The sequence below is a fragment of the Oncorhynchus tshawytscha genome, linkage group LG34, assembly GCF_018296145.1.
Source record: "Oncorhynchus tshawytscha isolate Ot180627B linkage group LG34, Otsh_v2.0, whole genome shotgun sequence".
In the NCBI taxonomy this organism is placed as follows: domain Eukaryota; kingdom Metazoa; phylum Chordata; class Actinopteri; order Salmoniformes; family Salmonidae; genus Oncorhynchus; species Oncorhynchus tshawytscha.
Window position 1 is genome coordinate 5,871,475 of NC_056462.1, and position 14,810 is coordinate 5,886,284.

The 14,810-nt window shown below is 39.9% G+C and overlaps 1 protein-coding gene across 1 annotated transcript in view; it reads left to right on the forward strand.

The window, feature by feature from the left end:
- The first annotated feature begins 9,529 nt into the window (after positions 1 to 9,529).
- Positions 9,530 to 14,810, forward strand: part of LOC112231770 (A-agglutinin anchorage subunit-like) — a 32,637-nt gene continuing 27,356 nt past the window's right edge. Inside the window, exons 1-4 of the mRNA XM_042311782.1 lie at positions 9,530 to 9,627; positions 10,530 to 10,590; positions 10,678 to 11,394; positions 11,625 to 11,859. Of these exons, the coding sequence (XP_042167716.1) occupies positions 10,554 to 10,590; positions 10,678 to 11,394; positions 11,625 to 11,859 (989 nt within the window). The 5' untranslated portion in view covers positions 9,530 to 9,627; positions 10,530 to 10,553. The remainder of the gene's footprint in view (positions 9,628 to 10,529; positions 10,591 to 10,677; positions 11,395 to 11,624; positions 11,860 to 14,810) is intronic.

A 14,810-nucleotide genomic window follows, 5' to 3' on the forward strand; every position in this document is an offset into this window, starting at 1 on the left:
GGATGAGGGAATCTATATTCAGAGAGCCTGTTTCTGTCCTGTCCTTGACTTTGGTACAGAGCATGTGATGTCCATAGCCTCTTCGTCGCAAAACTCCCTGATTTTGTCAAAAATATAGTTTGTCTAGCTATGTCCAGTCCGGGTGGTGCTTTTACAGGCAGACCATCTATGGGAGGAAGGATGTCAGTGTTGCGCAGCAGCTGAATCCTTGTCCCGATAGTCCGAACGCAACACCAGGCTCCAGAGCATTGAAGTTGTAAAACAGGGAATAACAAAAAATCAGAAGACATTACAACCTTGCACAACATCAATTCACCTCCCAAGCTTAGATAAGAATAACCTCATACAAAGAAAACTATTTTTTACCTGAAGTGCTGGTACTGCTTCATCTGTGGCAACGGCCTGAAGTATGGAGTCAGGTGTTGTTGCCACCATAGCTTTCCACCAGCACCGCACCATCCTACAGTCCAACCAGCTGTGGGATGTTGACCCCTGTCACAGTGCTGTCCTTCACAATACCAGCAATCTCAGACAAAGTCTGGTCTTTCTGAAGCGCTGCTTGATGAGGCAAAAGCACAAGTCAGGGGCAAACTTGGTGTGGCCTGTGATCAGGAAGTGAAGGTCCAGATTGTGGTGGAGCTTGTGCATGGTCCACCAGGTACAATAACTGATGACGAACTTGTTCTTGTTTTGGCCACTGCAGTTGTCACAATTCAGGTCCACACGTGTTTTCCCAACTTCGTAGTTGAAGAAATGGTGCACGTAGTTGATGACTACGCTGCGGCCTTTGCTTGCTTGGGCCAGCTCTCTGTATGACTGGTGGATTAGAGTCAGGCGTGTTCCACTGATTATTGCTGAAGACAAATTCCAGATACAAATATTTTATCATTATTATACAATAGATGCAAATTGGCATTATGAGATATCACTACACTGTAGCTAGACAGCCATCTATTGTCAGCTGGCTAGCTAACAGAAAGCAATACAAACCGATTGTCATAGCTAGCTAAAGTTAACCAATAAGTTCAATGTTAGCTAGCTAGCATTAGGCTATAACTAGCAACACTTCATACACATAAGTTAATGTTAGCTAGCAAGCCAGCCACCTAATCTCAACTAACATTAGCTATCTAAAAGCAAACTTTAACTTGGGATCTTTTCTTTAGACATGTCACGTTAACGTTAGCGAGATAGCTAAAAAAATTACTATAATCACCATCCAAAGAACATTATTAGCAATACAAACTGATTGTCATAGCAAGATAAAGTTAACAAAATAATGTTAGGTTCATTGTTAGTTAGCAAGCCAGCCATTGAACTCCAGCTGGCTAGCTAACAGAAAGCATTAGCTTGCTATGAAAACAACTTTTGGACAAAATTTGAAATGTAAATATCTGACTCTGTAGCTAGATTCCTAACTGTATACATGGATGAAAGCTTCACGGCAGACCCCTTTTATAAGACATCCTGTGTTTCTGTTTAGTTTGCACAGCTTGTTTGGCCTGTTGTGTTCCACTGATTTCAAAACATGTTATGAAATGAGAGAGTCAGAATTGCATGTCACTATCGTCATCCAGAAAGTAGTCCATCACAACCTTTTCCCACTGACCTTTGTCGATAGCGCCTGGTAAATTCAGGGCAGCAATGTTATTGAGAGCAGTAGCAACATATGTGCAGTTTTCCATAGCTAACATAATATCTTTCGGGAAAAAACTGCATTAGAAACAATTATTCACGCATTACGAGCAGCTCATTTTATAGACACAAGATGCAACACCGACCAATCCAAACTCATCTCTCGGCATGTCCAGCCGACTCATTATCTCAGGCAATCATGGCTAGTGGGAAGGTTGCTGACTTTTTTGTGGCTAAACAATCTAGGCTCGAAATGTAACAATTTTACAGATGACATTCAGTGTTGATATTAAGGCACATGAAAGTTCACATGTTCGGGAAGGCACTTCTGCCAAAGAATGCATTTTGAAAAAAATAAAAAATATAAATTAATAAATTAAAAGTTACGTTCAAAAGGCTCTCCTGTGAAGTAGTGAATTGCGAAATAGGCCTAGTTTCCTGAATCAGGTCACATATGCAAATAAAGCATACAAATGTAGCCTATAAAAGCAGCCAAATATCCTAAAGTGATAACTTGTGGACAGATCCTAAAACAGAGTCTGTGAGTACGTGATAGCCTTGGATCAGTTGGTTAGATCAGAGTCTCCACACAGGGTCCGTTAATTTTGAATGTTGACCTCTCTATTTTGCAAATGTAGTTGAACATTAAAACTTCTTATGGCTGCAATCCCATTAACGGGATGATATGACAACAGCCAGTGAAAGTGCATGGTGCCAAATTCAAAACAACAGAAATTTCATAATTAAAATCTCAAACATACATGTATTTTATACCGTTTTAAAGGTAATCTTGTTGTTAATCCCACCGCAGTGTCCGATTTCAAATATGCTTTACAGCGAAAGCACCACAAACGATTATGTTACGTCACCACCGAGCCACAGAATAAACACAGCCATTTTTCCAGCCAAAGATAGGAGTCACAAAAAGCACAAATAGAGATTAAATTAATCCCTAACCTTTGATGATCTTCAACAGATGACACTCATAGGACTTCATGTTACACAATACATGTATGTTTTGTTTGATATTTATATTTAAAACAATCAGAGTTTACATTGTTCACTAGTTCCAAAAACATCCAGTGATTTTGCATAGCCACATCGATTCAACAGAAATACTCGTCATAAATGTAGATGATAATACAAGTTATACACATGGAATTATAGATATACCTCTCCTTAATGCAACCGCTGTGTCAGATTTTTTAAAAACTTTACGGAAAAAGCAAACCATGCAATAATCTGAGACGGCGCTCAGAAATATCTTCAAATTAGCCGCCATGTTGGAGTCAACAGCAACCAGAAATTACATGATAAATATTCCCTTACCTTTGATGATCTTCATCATAATGCACTCCCAGGAATCCCAGGTCCACAATAAATACTTGATTTGTTCGACAATGTCCGTTATTTATGTCCAATTAGCTACTTTGTTAACGCGTTTGGTATACATATCCAAATGCTCGTGCATTTGTTCGGACAACAACTTCAAAAAGTTATATTAGAGGTCGAAGAAACATTTCAAACTAACTACAGAATCAATCATTAGGATGTTTTTATCATCTTCAATAAAGTTCCAACCGGAGAATTCCTTTGTGTCTAGAGGAGGAATGGAACGCAAGTCGATATCACCAGGAAATGGCTCTCTGCCAGTAACCTGACTCATTCAGCTCTTATTCAGTCTCACAACACATTAGAAGCATCAATAAAGTTTCTAAAGATTTTGACAACTAGTGGAAGACCTAGGAAGTGCAACTTCATTCATATCCCAATGGGAATTCAATAGGGCCTGGATTGAAAATCCACCAACCTCAGATTTCTCACTTCCTGTTTGGATTTCTTCTCAGGTTTTTGCCTGCCATATGAGTTCTGTATACTCACAGACATTATTCAAACAGTTTTAGAAACTTCAGAGTGTTTTCTATCCAATACTAATAATAATATGCATATATTAGCAACTGAGACTGAGGAGCAGGCCGTTTACTCTAGGCACCTCTGGGCACCTTTCATCCAAGCTACACAATAGTGCCCATGCAGCAATAAGAAGTCAATACACAATATATATACACATTACATTTGTTACATTGATCATCATTGCATGTTATTAAGGTATGAACGTACTCACAGACAGAGGCATAACCACAGGCCCCTCCCTGATTTCATTGCGGGGGACAATCATCACATTAAATTTATGACCATCAACACACTAGACTATTGGTGCCTTCAGGCTTGGATGCTTACATTGATTTAGACAGGGGTCCTGAACAATGTTCCCCCAATTGTGTTCTGACGCTGAGCATATTTCAGGTCTGCTGAGTGCAAACTTGAGTTGTGAAAATTCTGTAAAACGTCAAGTGCACGTTTCCTGTGACCGCTGAGGCTGTACCTGCTTTAAGTTACAGTTTTAACAGTGGCCATGTAGGCTCCTGTGGCATTTGAATATAATGTAGGCCTACCAGATTGGCCTACCATCAAAAACAATGGAGAAAATGCATCCCAAATGTTTCCCAGAGAATGATTTATTTCAGGTTGTATTTCTTTCATCACATTCCCAGTGGGTCAGAAGTTTACAAACACTCAATTAGTATTCGATAGCATTGCCTTTAAACTGTTTAACTTGGGTCAAATATTTCGGGTAGCCTTCCACAAGCTTCCCCTAATAAGTTGCGGGAATTTTGGCCCATTCCTCCTGACAGAGCTGGTGTAACTGAGTCAGGTTTTTAGGCCTCCTTGCTCGTAAAAACTTTTTCAGTTCGGCCCAAAAATGTCCTTAGGTTTGAGGTCAGGGCTTGTGATGGCCACTCGAATGGCTTGACTTTGTTGTCCTTAAGCCATTTTGCAACAACTTTGGAAGTATGCTTGGGGACATTGTCCATTTGGAAGACCCCTTTGTGACCAAGCTTTAACTTCCTGACTGATGTCTTGTGATGTTGCTTCAATATATCCACATAATTGTCTTTCCTCATGATGCCATCCATTTTGTGAAGTGCACCAGTCCCTAATGCAGCAAAGCACCCCCACAACATGATGCTGACACACCCATGCTTCAGGGTTGGGATGGTGTTCTTCGGCTTGCAAGCTCTCCCTTTTTCCTCCAAACATAACAATGGTCATCATTGCCAAACAGGTCTATTTTTGTTTCGTCAGACCAGAGGACATTTCTCCAAAAAGTATGTCCTTGTCCCCACGTGCAGTTGCCAACCGTAGTCTGGATTTGAAATGGTGGTTTTGAAGCAGTGGCTTATTCCTTGCTGAGCGGCCTTTCAGGTTATGTCGATATAGGACTCGTTTTACTGTGGATATAGATACTTTTGTACCCGTTTCCTCCAGCATCTTCACAAGGGCCTTTGCTGTTGTTCTGGGATTGATTTGCACTTTTCGCACCAAAGTACGTTCATCTCTAATAGACAGAACGCATCTCCTTCCTGACATGTATGACGTGGTCCCATGGTGGTTAAACTTGCGTACCATTGTTTGTACAGATGAACGTGGTAACAACAGGCATTTGGAAATTGCTCCCAAGGATGAACCAGACTTGTGGAGGTCTACAATTTTGTTCCTGAAGTCTTGGCTGATTTCTTTAGATTTTTCTATGATGTCAAGCAAAGAGGCACTGAGTTTGAAGGTAGGCCTTGAAATACATCCACAACTTCGAATTCAACTCTAATGACTTTACCCTTACTCTGTGATATTAGAATAATACGAACATGGTTTGAAGATGAATGCAACAATTATCACAGTCCTTCTTCTGATTATTGTAAACTGATCCACTTCTCTTTAAAGTGCAAATCATTTGAAATTGAAAAAATATACTCTATAATCAATGCTTTAATTTACAACAGCATCAGGAAAATCCCAAAGCACAACAACCAATGCCACCACAACCACAGTCCCTGCTACAACAACCACAGCTGAACCAAATACATCCACAGCTGCTGCCACATCCACAGCTGCTGCCATAACTACCACTGCTGCTCTAACTACAACCACAGCAACTTCCACCAACTACAGCTGCTGCCTCTGCAAATACAGCTGCTGCCATAACAACCACAGCTGTTCCAACTACAACCACAGCTGTCGCCACTACAACCAAAGCAGCTTCAACTACAACCAAAGTAGCCACCACAACAACCACAGCTACTCCAACTACAATCACAGCTGCCACTACAAACCCAACAGCTGCTGCCATGACAACAACAGCTGCTCCAACTACAACCACAGCAGGAGCCACCACCACAACTACAGCTGCTGCCCCCACAGCCACTCCAACTACAACCATAGCTGCTGCTACGACAACCATAGCTGCTCCTAAATAAAAACAGATGCCACCACAACATCCATTGTTACTGCAACAACAACCACAGCTGCTGCCTCCAGTGGCAGCCTCCAGTTGAAGATTAGTCTTGTCTTCTCACAATCTGCCTGGCTGTCATGTCATATCTGCTTCACTTATACTGGTAGACTAGTCATCATCTTGACAGCATACCTCAACATACACAAACAAAATCCTATTCAGAATTTTATATAAACCATGTGATTCGAACCCTGAGTGCTGATTGGCTAAAAACTAGTATATAAGACCGTATATGTTTGACAAAAAAAATAAAAAATACTGGTCTAATTACGTTGGTAACCAGTTTATAATAGCAATAAGGCACCTCTGTGGTTTGTGGTAAAGGGCCAATATACCATGGCTAAGGGCTGTATCCAGGGACTCCGCGTGCCTAAGATCAGCCCTTAGCCATGGTATCCTTTGGTCGTATACCACACCTCCTCAGGCCTTATTGCTTAAATATATCATAAAATAATATTTAGTTTGAAGAGAGTAAAGATTCCTAGAGAGAAAATGAAATTTCTGTAGGATCTTCTAAAACAACTGCTGCTACTCAGTCCCCTTCACCCTTTTCAAAAAATATATTTTTATTTCACCTTTATTTAACCAGGTAGGCTAGTTGAGAACAAGTTCTCATTTACAACTGCAACCTGGCCAAGATAAAGCATAGCAGTGTGAACAGACAACAACAGAGTTACATATGGAGTAAATAATAAACAAGTCAATAACACAGTAGATTGTGTGCAAAAGGCATGAGGAGGTAGGCGGATAATTACAATTTTGCAGATTAACACTGGAGTTATGAATGATCAGATGGTCATGTGCAGGTAGAGATACTGGTGTGCAAAAGAGCAGAAAAGTAAATAAATATAAACAGTATGGGGATGAGGTAGGTAAATTGGGTGGGCTATTTACCGATGGTCTAAGTACAGCTGCAGCGATCGGTTAGCTGCTCAGATAGCAGATGTTTGAAGTTGGTGAGGGAGATAAAAGTCTCCAACTTCAGCGATTTTTGCAATTCGTTCCAGTCACAGGCAGCAGAGAACTGTAAGGAAAGGTGGCCAAATGAGGTGTTGGCTTTAGGGATGATCAGTGAGATACACCTGCTGGAGCGCGTGTTACGGGTGGGTGTTGCCATCGTGACCAGTGAACTGAGATAAGGCGGAGCTTTACCTAGCATGGACTTGTAGATGACCTGGGGCCAGTGGGTCTGGCAACGAATATGTAGCGAGGGCCAGCCGACTAGAGCATACAGGGCGCAGTGGTGGGTGGTATAAGGTGCTTTAGTAACAAAACGGATGGCACTGTGATAAACTGCATCCAGTTTGCTGAGTAGAGTATTGGAAGCTATTTTGTAGATGATATCGCCGAAGTCGAGGATCGGTAGGATAGTCAGTTTTACTAGGGTAAGTTTGGCGGCGTGAGTGAAGGAGGCTTTGTTGCGGAATAGAAACCCAACTCTAGATTTGATTTTAGATTGGAGATGTTTGATATGAGTCTGGAAGGAGAGTTTACAGTCTAGCCAGACACCTAGGTACTTATAGATGTCCACATATTCTAGGTCGGAACCATCCAGGGTGGTGATGCTAGTCGGGCGTGCGGGTGCAGGCAGTGAACGGTTGAAAAGCATGCATTTGGTTTTACTAGCGTTTAAGAGCAGTTGGAGGCCACGGAAGGAGTGTTGTATGGCATTGAAGCTCGTTTGGAGGTTAGATAGCACAGTGTCCAAGGAAGGGCCAGAAGTATACAGAATGGTGTCGACTGTGTAGAGGTGGATCAGGGAATCGCCCGCAGCAAGAGCAACATCATTGATATATACAGAGAAAAGAGTCTGCCCGAGAATTGAACCCTGTGGCACCCACATAGAGACTGCCAGAGGACTGGACAACATGCCCTCTGATTTGACACACTGAACTCTGTCTGCAAGGTAGTTGGTGAACCAGGCAAGGCAGTCATTAGAAAAACCGAGGCTACTGAGTCTTAAGTAATCCTTAAGTAATCATCCTTGAAGTCACAGCAATAACTTATTTATTTTATATCTATTATAACTCAACATTTTATTTGTGGAATTATGCACTTTAGTTCAGTATTACACAACAATGCTTTGAGTACCTCAAATAGTTTAAGAAAAAAATTCATTAAGTAGTATCTTTTTCTTTTCTGTATTGATTTATAATGTATACAGAACAAAAATATAAACGCAACATACATTTTTGAAAATGGTGTTTCTGAGATACAGTTCATATAAGGAAATCAGTGAAATGTGGCCCTCATCAATAGATTTCACATGACTGGGAATACAGATATGCAGCTGTTGGTCACAGATACCTTAAAAAAAAGGATGGATCAGAAAACCAGCCAGCATCGAATGTGACCACCATTTGCGGAAACTGGAACATGCTGTTGTACACGTCAATCCAGAGCATCCAAAACATGCTGAATGGGTGACATATCTGGTGAATATCCAGGCTACGGAAGAACTGGGATATTTTCAGCTTCAAGGAATTGTGTACAGATCCTTGGACCTTCTATTTCACCTCACAATTGACCAACACTTTGTTACGTTCATATTTTTGTTCAGTATTGGGTTGAAATTCACTGCTCGATCTTACAGATAATTGTATGTGTGGGGTACACAGATGAGGTAGTTTTTCATGTTGAACACTATTATTGCACACAGAGCGAGTCCATGCAATTTATTAAGTGAGTCCATTTTACTCCTGAATGTATTTAGTCTCGCCATATCAACTGGGTTGAATACTTACTGACTCAAGACATTTCATATTTTATGTTATTATTATGTTTTCAATCTAAAAACATAATTCCAAATTGACATTATGGGGTATTGTGTGTCGGCCAGTGACACAAAGTCTCAATTTAATACATTTTAAACGTTGGCTGCAACACAACAAAATGTGGAAAAAGTCCAGATTCTGTAATACAGCTATTCTTAGATCATTACCATTGGCATAATAATAGCCTTTATTTACTTTATCAAAGACGTGTTTTGGAGATGTGCACATCCTGGGTGTCATCAAAGGTTGTCTTCATACGTATGCGGAAACATATGGGTGTGGTGTCATTGGAAAAATAACCTTGCATGTTTGTGGTTTTGGCATTTCCTTAGGAAAATTAGCTTGATGAAAAAAAAATGTATCACAATGATTATGTAATAGATGAATTTACATTATGCATTGCAATCAAATACAATTGATACATTAAATGGGTCCAGGGGTGTAATCATTACAATGGTGTTTCTATTGAGCAAGTTCAGCAAACTGGGAGGGACCTATCTGAATCTGTACAATAGAAACAATAGTTGTAGTTGTAAAACAGAACATTTTGCATCTGTTTGTACAAATGATTGCACCCCTGGTATGTGTGTCTCCATGAACTGTTAGATTAGGAATTCAGTCATAACGTGGGGGAGGCCGCATTCATTCTTCTTCAAAAGATGATTACGACACAACTCAGCACACCTTTTTCTACACGGTGACGTAAGCACACATTTTCCTTTACATCTCATTCATCATAATGATGTCATGAAGGTTGTGCTTTAAACTATAAAGGCTGTAGCAATGCAGGAGCTTAGTATGGTTTGCAGCTGCACAGTTACTGAACACTGAGGATTTCAGCTACATCACAATTAACACAATTTGGTAAGTGTGGTTTTTGAAATATTGTGTTACATTTTTTATTATGATTAGACTTCTGTGTATTTTTAAAAGTGAACTTTTGGAAGAAACATTTGTGTATGTTAACTGACAAGGCTATAACTCGTAAACTCACTCTATACCGCTGTTCCTTGTCCTTGTTCAGCCATGGATTCATTTTATCATCTCAAATCATCTCTAGTGAAATTCTTATTCCAGTTACCAAGGGTCTGATCAGAATATCTGACCCCTTGGTCCAGGAATCATCTTCTTTAACCTAGAGTGCTTTGTCCTGATAGAGGAATTCAAGGCTATAGTTTCAGACTTGCTGCAGGAGGTGTGCAAATGTTTCAATTCTTAATGACTACATGTGTTTTATGATTGATGGTGGGTAATTACAGTTATTCATATTCATGTTTTGCTCTGCTGTGTATGTGTTATGGTAAATGTGTAAAAACACTAAATCGAATGATTACATTTTCATTTTGTAAATCTACAGATTTAGTGGTAAGTCTATACATGTACGGATTATACAATAACACATGCACTGTAGCGTATCTATGTGTTTTAATTCAGCTGACCTCTTAGCCATGTTTAAATAAATAAAAATATGCCTTCTGACCTTAACAAGACTTCTGGATAAATAAATCATGGTTAAAATAATAAATAAAAGTTTAAAAAAAATACAAATGTGAATTATTAAAATATTAAATATCAAGACAAAGAAGTTGTGGATCACTTGATTAGAAACATCACAAACAAGACTTACTGTACACAAACAGACAAAAATACTGCATTTACCATTAGTGATCTTTGTCCACAATATTCAAGTTTATATTACATTCTGTTGATAAATATTTGTATTTTACATTTAAATGAATCATGTGCCCATCTCTCTGTGACCACAGACTAAAAAGAAAACATTTTCAAAGATGAACAGAAAAATTCTCATAGTCCTTATGATTATAGGTAAGTTCATTCTCTAGTCTTTAAATTGTAGATCATTACGAAATTCTAAAAGATGTTCTAAAATCTATGCTTTTTCATTTGCAACAGCATCAGGGAATGCCCAAAGCCCAACAACGAATGCCCCCACAACATCCACAGTTTCTCCCACAACAACCACAGGTGCTGCCACCACAACCACAGGTGCTGCCACCACAACCACAGCAGGCATCACAACTACCACAGTTGCTCATTCAACAACCACAGCTGCTCCAACTACAACCTCAACTACGTCCATGATGACCACCACAGTTCCTGCCATGACAACGACACCTGCAAATGCTGCAGCAGCCACCACAACCACAGTTGCTGCAACAACAACCACAGGTGCTCCAACTACAACCACAACTACTTCTGCAACCACAACCACAGCTGACCCCACGACCACCACAGCTGGCATGACGACTACCACAATTCCAGTCACAACAACCATAGCTGCTTCGACAACATCAACAGCAGCAACCACCACAATCACAGGAGCTGCCACCACAACCACTTCTGCTCCTACTACAACCACAGCTCCTGTCATTACAACCACAGATGCTCCAACTACAACCACAAATGGAGTCACATCATCCACAGTTTCTCCCACAACAACCACAGATGCTCCAACTACAACAACAAATGGTGTCACAACAACCACAGTTTTTCCCACAACAACCACAGGTGCCGCCACAGTCACCACAGCAGGCGTCATAACTACCACAGTTGCTCATTCAACAACCACAGCTACCACAGTTCCTGCTGACAACAACCTGCATCCAGCAGGTGCTCAACAACATCCACAGCTGCTCCAACTACAACCACAGCTACTGCTGCAACCACAACCACAGCTGCCCCCACGACCACCACAGCTGGCATGATGACTACCACAATTCCGGTCACAACAACCACAGCTGCTTCGACTACAACAACAGCAGCAGCAACCTCCACAATCACAGTAGCTGCCACCACTACTGCTCCTACTACAACCACAGCTCTTGTCATTACAACCACAGATGCTCCAACTACAACCACAAATGGAGTCGCAACATCCACAGTTTCTCCCACAACAACCACAGCTGCTCCAACTACAACCACAAATGGAGTCACAACAACCACAGGTGTTGCCATCACAACCACAGGTGCCGCCACCACAACCACAGGTGCTGCCACGGTCACCACAGCAGGCATCACAAATACCACAGTTGCTCATTCAACATCCACAGCTGCTCCAACTACAACCTCAGCTATGTCCATGATGACCACCACAGATCCTGCCATGACAACGACACATGCAACTGCTGCAGCAGCCACCACAACAACAGTTGCTGCAACAACAACCACAGCTGCTCCAACTACAACCACAACCACAGCTACTGCTACAACCACAACCACAGCTGACCCCACTAAGACCACACCTTCTTCTGTTGTTGAATCAACAATAAACAATGCTGCCGCCTCCAGTGGAATAAGCTACAAGACAAGTCTACTCATCTGTCTTGTTATGTTGTCACAACTGCTTGACTAATACTGATATAACTGATCACCACTGTGACAGGGAAACTTACCAACAATGTAATCATATTAATTATTAGAACTGTATACTATTTATTATTATTTATTACCCCAAAATGTACAGGGAAATAATTAATTGCTATGGAGAACATGAGAATATTGAACAGCTTGAGGACAATGTAAAAAAAAAAGACAGCTGGTCTACCAATTATCAACAAGATTTTAAGAATCTTGATAGTTATTCCTTCTACTTACTGCACTAATACTTATTGTAACTGAATGGTGTATTTATACTGTTTTGTAATTCACTATTACTTATACATTGAATGAAGAAAATGCTGGTTTCGTTTCCTGTACCGGATTAATGAAGAAATTAAATTAAATACAATCCATTACCTGAAAAGACATTCACTTCCCTTAAGTTACATTTCAATAATTATTATTGTGTGCCAACTGCATCTGTTATGCCTTGTTCACATAGAAATAAAGTGGTATTTATGTTGTATGACAGGAATGAGATGATATGAATATCAGATTAATTTCAGGCAGAACAGGACATTTGTTTACAACAAAAACATAGGCAACAAAAAAAAAGACAATTGTTATGATAAGGTTATCCCAGAAAGGTTTTTCTAAATTCATGAATATCTGTTTGGTATATTTCACATGTTGAAATAACATTAAAATATTAGACTGGCTGTAATATGTTACTGGGTGTTTGTGCTGTGAAATCAGTTATCAACACACTTAAAAAATGGGATAAACGAGATCAGTCCTTTCAGATAACATTTTTTGTTCTGCTTACTTATTTCATTGTTCAGCTCCTATCGTCTTGAGGGAGGGCTTTGAACACACCTCAACCATTTCTTTGTCACCCTGATTTCACCAATTGTGTATCTATGTATTTCTCTGCTAGAGTTGAAGAATTAGAGAGAGGCCTTTACAGACATTATAAAACCAGTGTCTGTCTCTCATGTACACAAAATTGTGTCACGTATCACATGAAGGCAGAAAGATTAACATATTTTGGTGGGAAATAAAGGCCTATGCACAAAAGGTTCATGCTATGCTAACTGAATGGTGATCTGAGAGTATGTTGTTAATTTATAGGTAATTTAACTTCAGGCTTTGTAGAAGGTATCAACCTCAGAAAAATATCAATGAAGGGACTTTCACCTCAACTCATTGTCACGGCAGATTTCGTCCTCTGAAGAGGTGAAACAAGGATCGGACCAATATGCAGCGTGGTAAGTGTCCATGGTATTTAATAAGAAAACTCAACATAAACACAAATCAACAACATGAACTGGCAACGAAACAGTTCTGTGTGGCACAAACACTGACACAGTAAACAATCACCCACAAATGGTTGCCAATCAGAGATAACGATAAGCACCTGCCTCTAATTGAGAACCAATCTAGGCAACCATAAACTTACATAAACACCTAGAAAGGAAGCAGCCCCATAAACATACAAAACCCCTAGACAGGAGAAAACACACATCACCCATGTCACACCCTGACCTAACCAAAATAACAAGGAAAACAAAAACACTACGGTCAGGGTGTGACACTCATCCAGTAAAAATACCATGCCTAAATATAATTATTTGCAGACTTTGTTGATTTGATACAGGACTTTGTAAATATTCTTCATTCATTAGTAAGAGGGAACTACAGCGCACAAGGCAATGTTTAATAGATTGTTTTATTTTTTTCTACATTACAAAATTAATCTTACCTCCAAATGTTCTCTTGCTGGTTCCTAGTTTCTCATTGTGATGACAACAGATTGTCTTGCATATCCTGAAAAAGATGGAGTGTGTATATGTATATACACCAAGTATACCAAACATTAGGAACAGTTTCCTAATATTGAGTCATTGTGCCCATGGCACACAAACAATCCATGTCTCAATTGTCTCAAGGCTTAATCATGCTTATTTAACTTGTCTCCTCTCCTTCATCTACACTGATTGAAGTGGATTTATCAAGTAACATCAATAAGGGATCATAGCTTTCACCTGGTCAGTATATGTCATGGAATGAGAGTTCTTAATGTTTGTAAACTCAGCGTATATTGGGTTAAGAAATAGATTACGTATGCTGAACGACAGAGTTGAAATTTGAGCCTAAAGTTACTTAACTTTAGGAGCAAAAAAAAGATAATAAACAAGTAAGCCACCACAATTTACAATATGTTAATATAGATAAAAATGTTGTTTAGGCCTATCCTCTATTTATGAGCTGTAAAATTGCCACTGAAATCTAAAGTAAGAAAAACAATAGATTTGTATATCCAAATTTAAAAGTCACTTGCACATCTGAGCTATCTTTTTGCAGGTGCATGGTAACGGTTGAATAAAATGAGAAAAAAAAGAGGAAACCCCCACACTGCTCTTGATAGTATCACTGGTCTTTAATAAGCTTTGACGAAGGCCGTAAGGCCGATACTACCCTGCCTTTCTAAGGTCTTTCAAAGCCAAGTTAACAAACAGATTACTGACCATTTCGAATCTCACCATACCTTCTCCACTATGAAATCTAGTTTCAGAGCTGGTCATGGGTGTACCTCAGCCACGCTCAAGGTCCTAAACGGTATCATAACTGCCATCGATAAGAGACATTACTGTGAAGCCGTATTTAACAACCAGGATAAGGCTTTAGACTGTCAATCACAACATTCT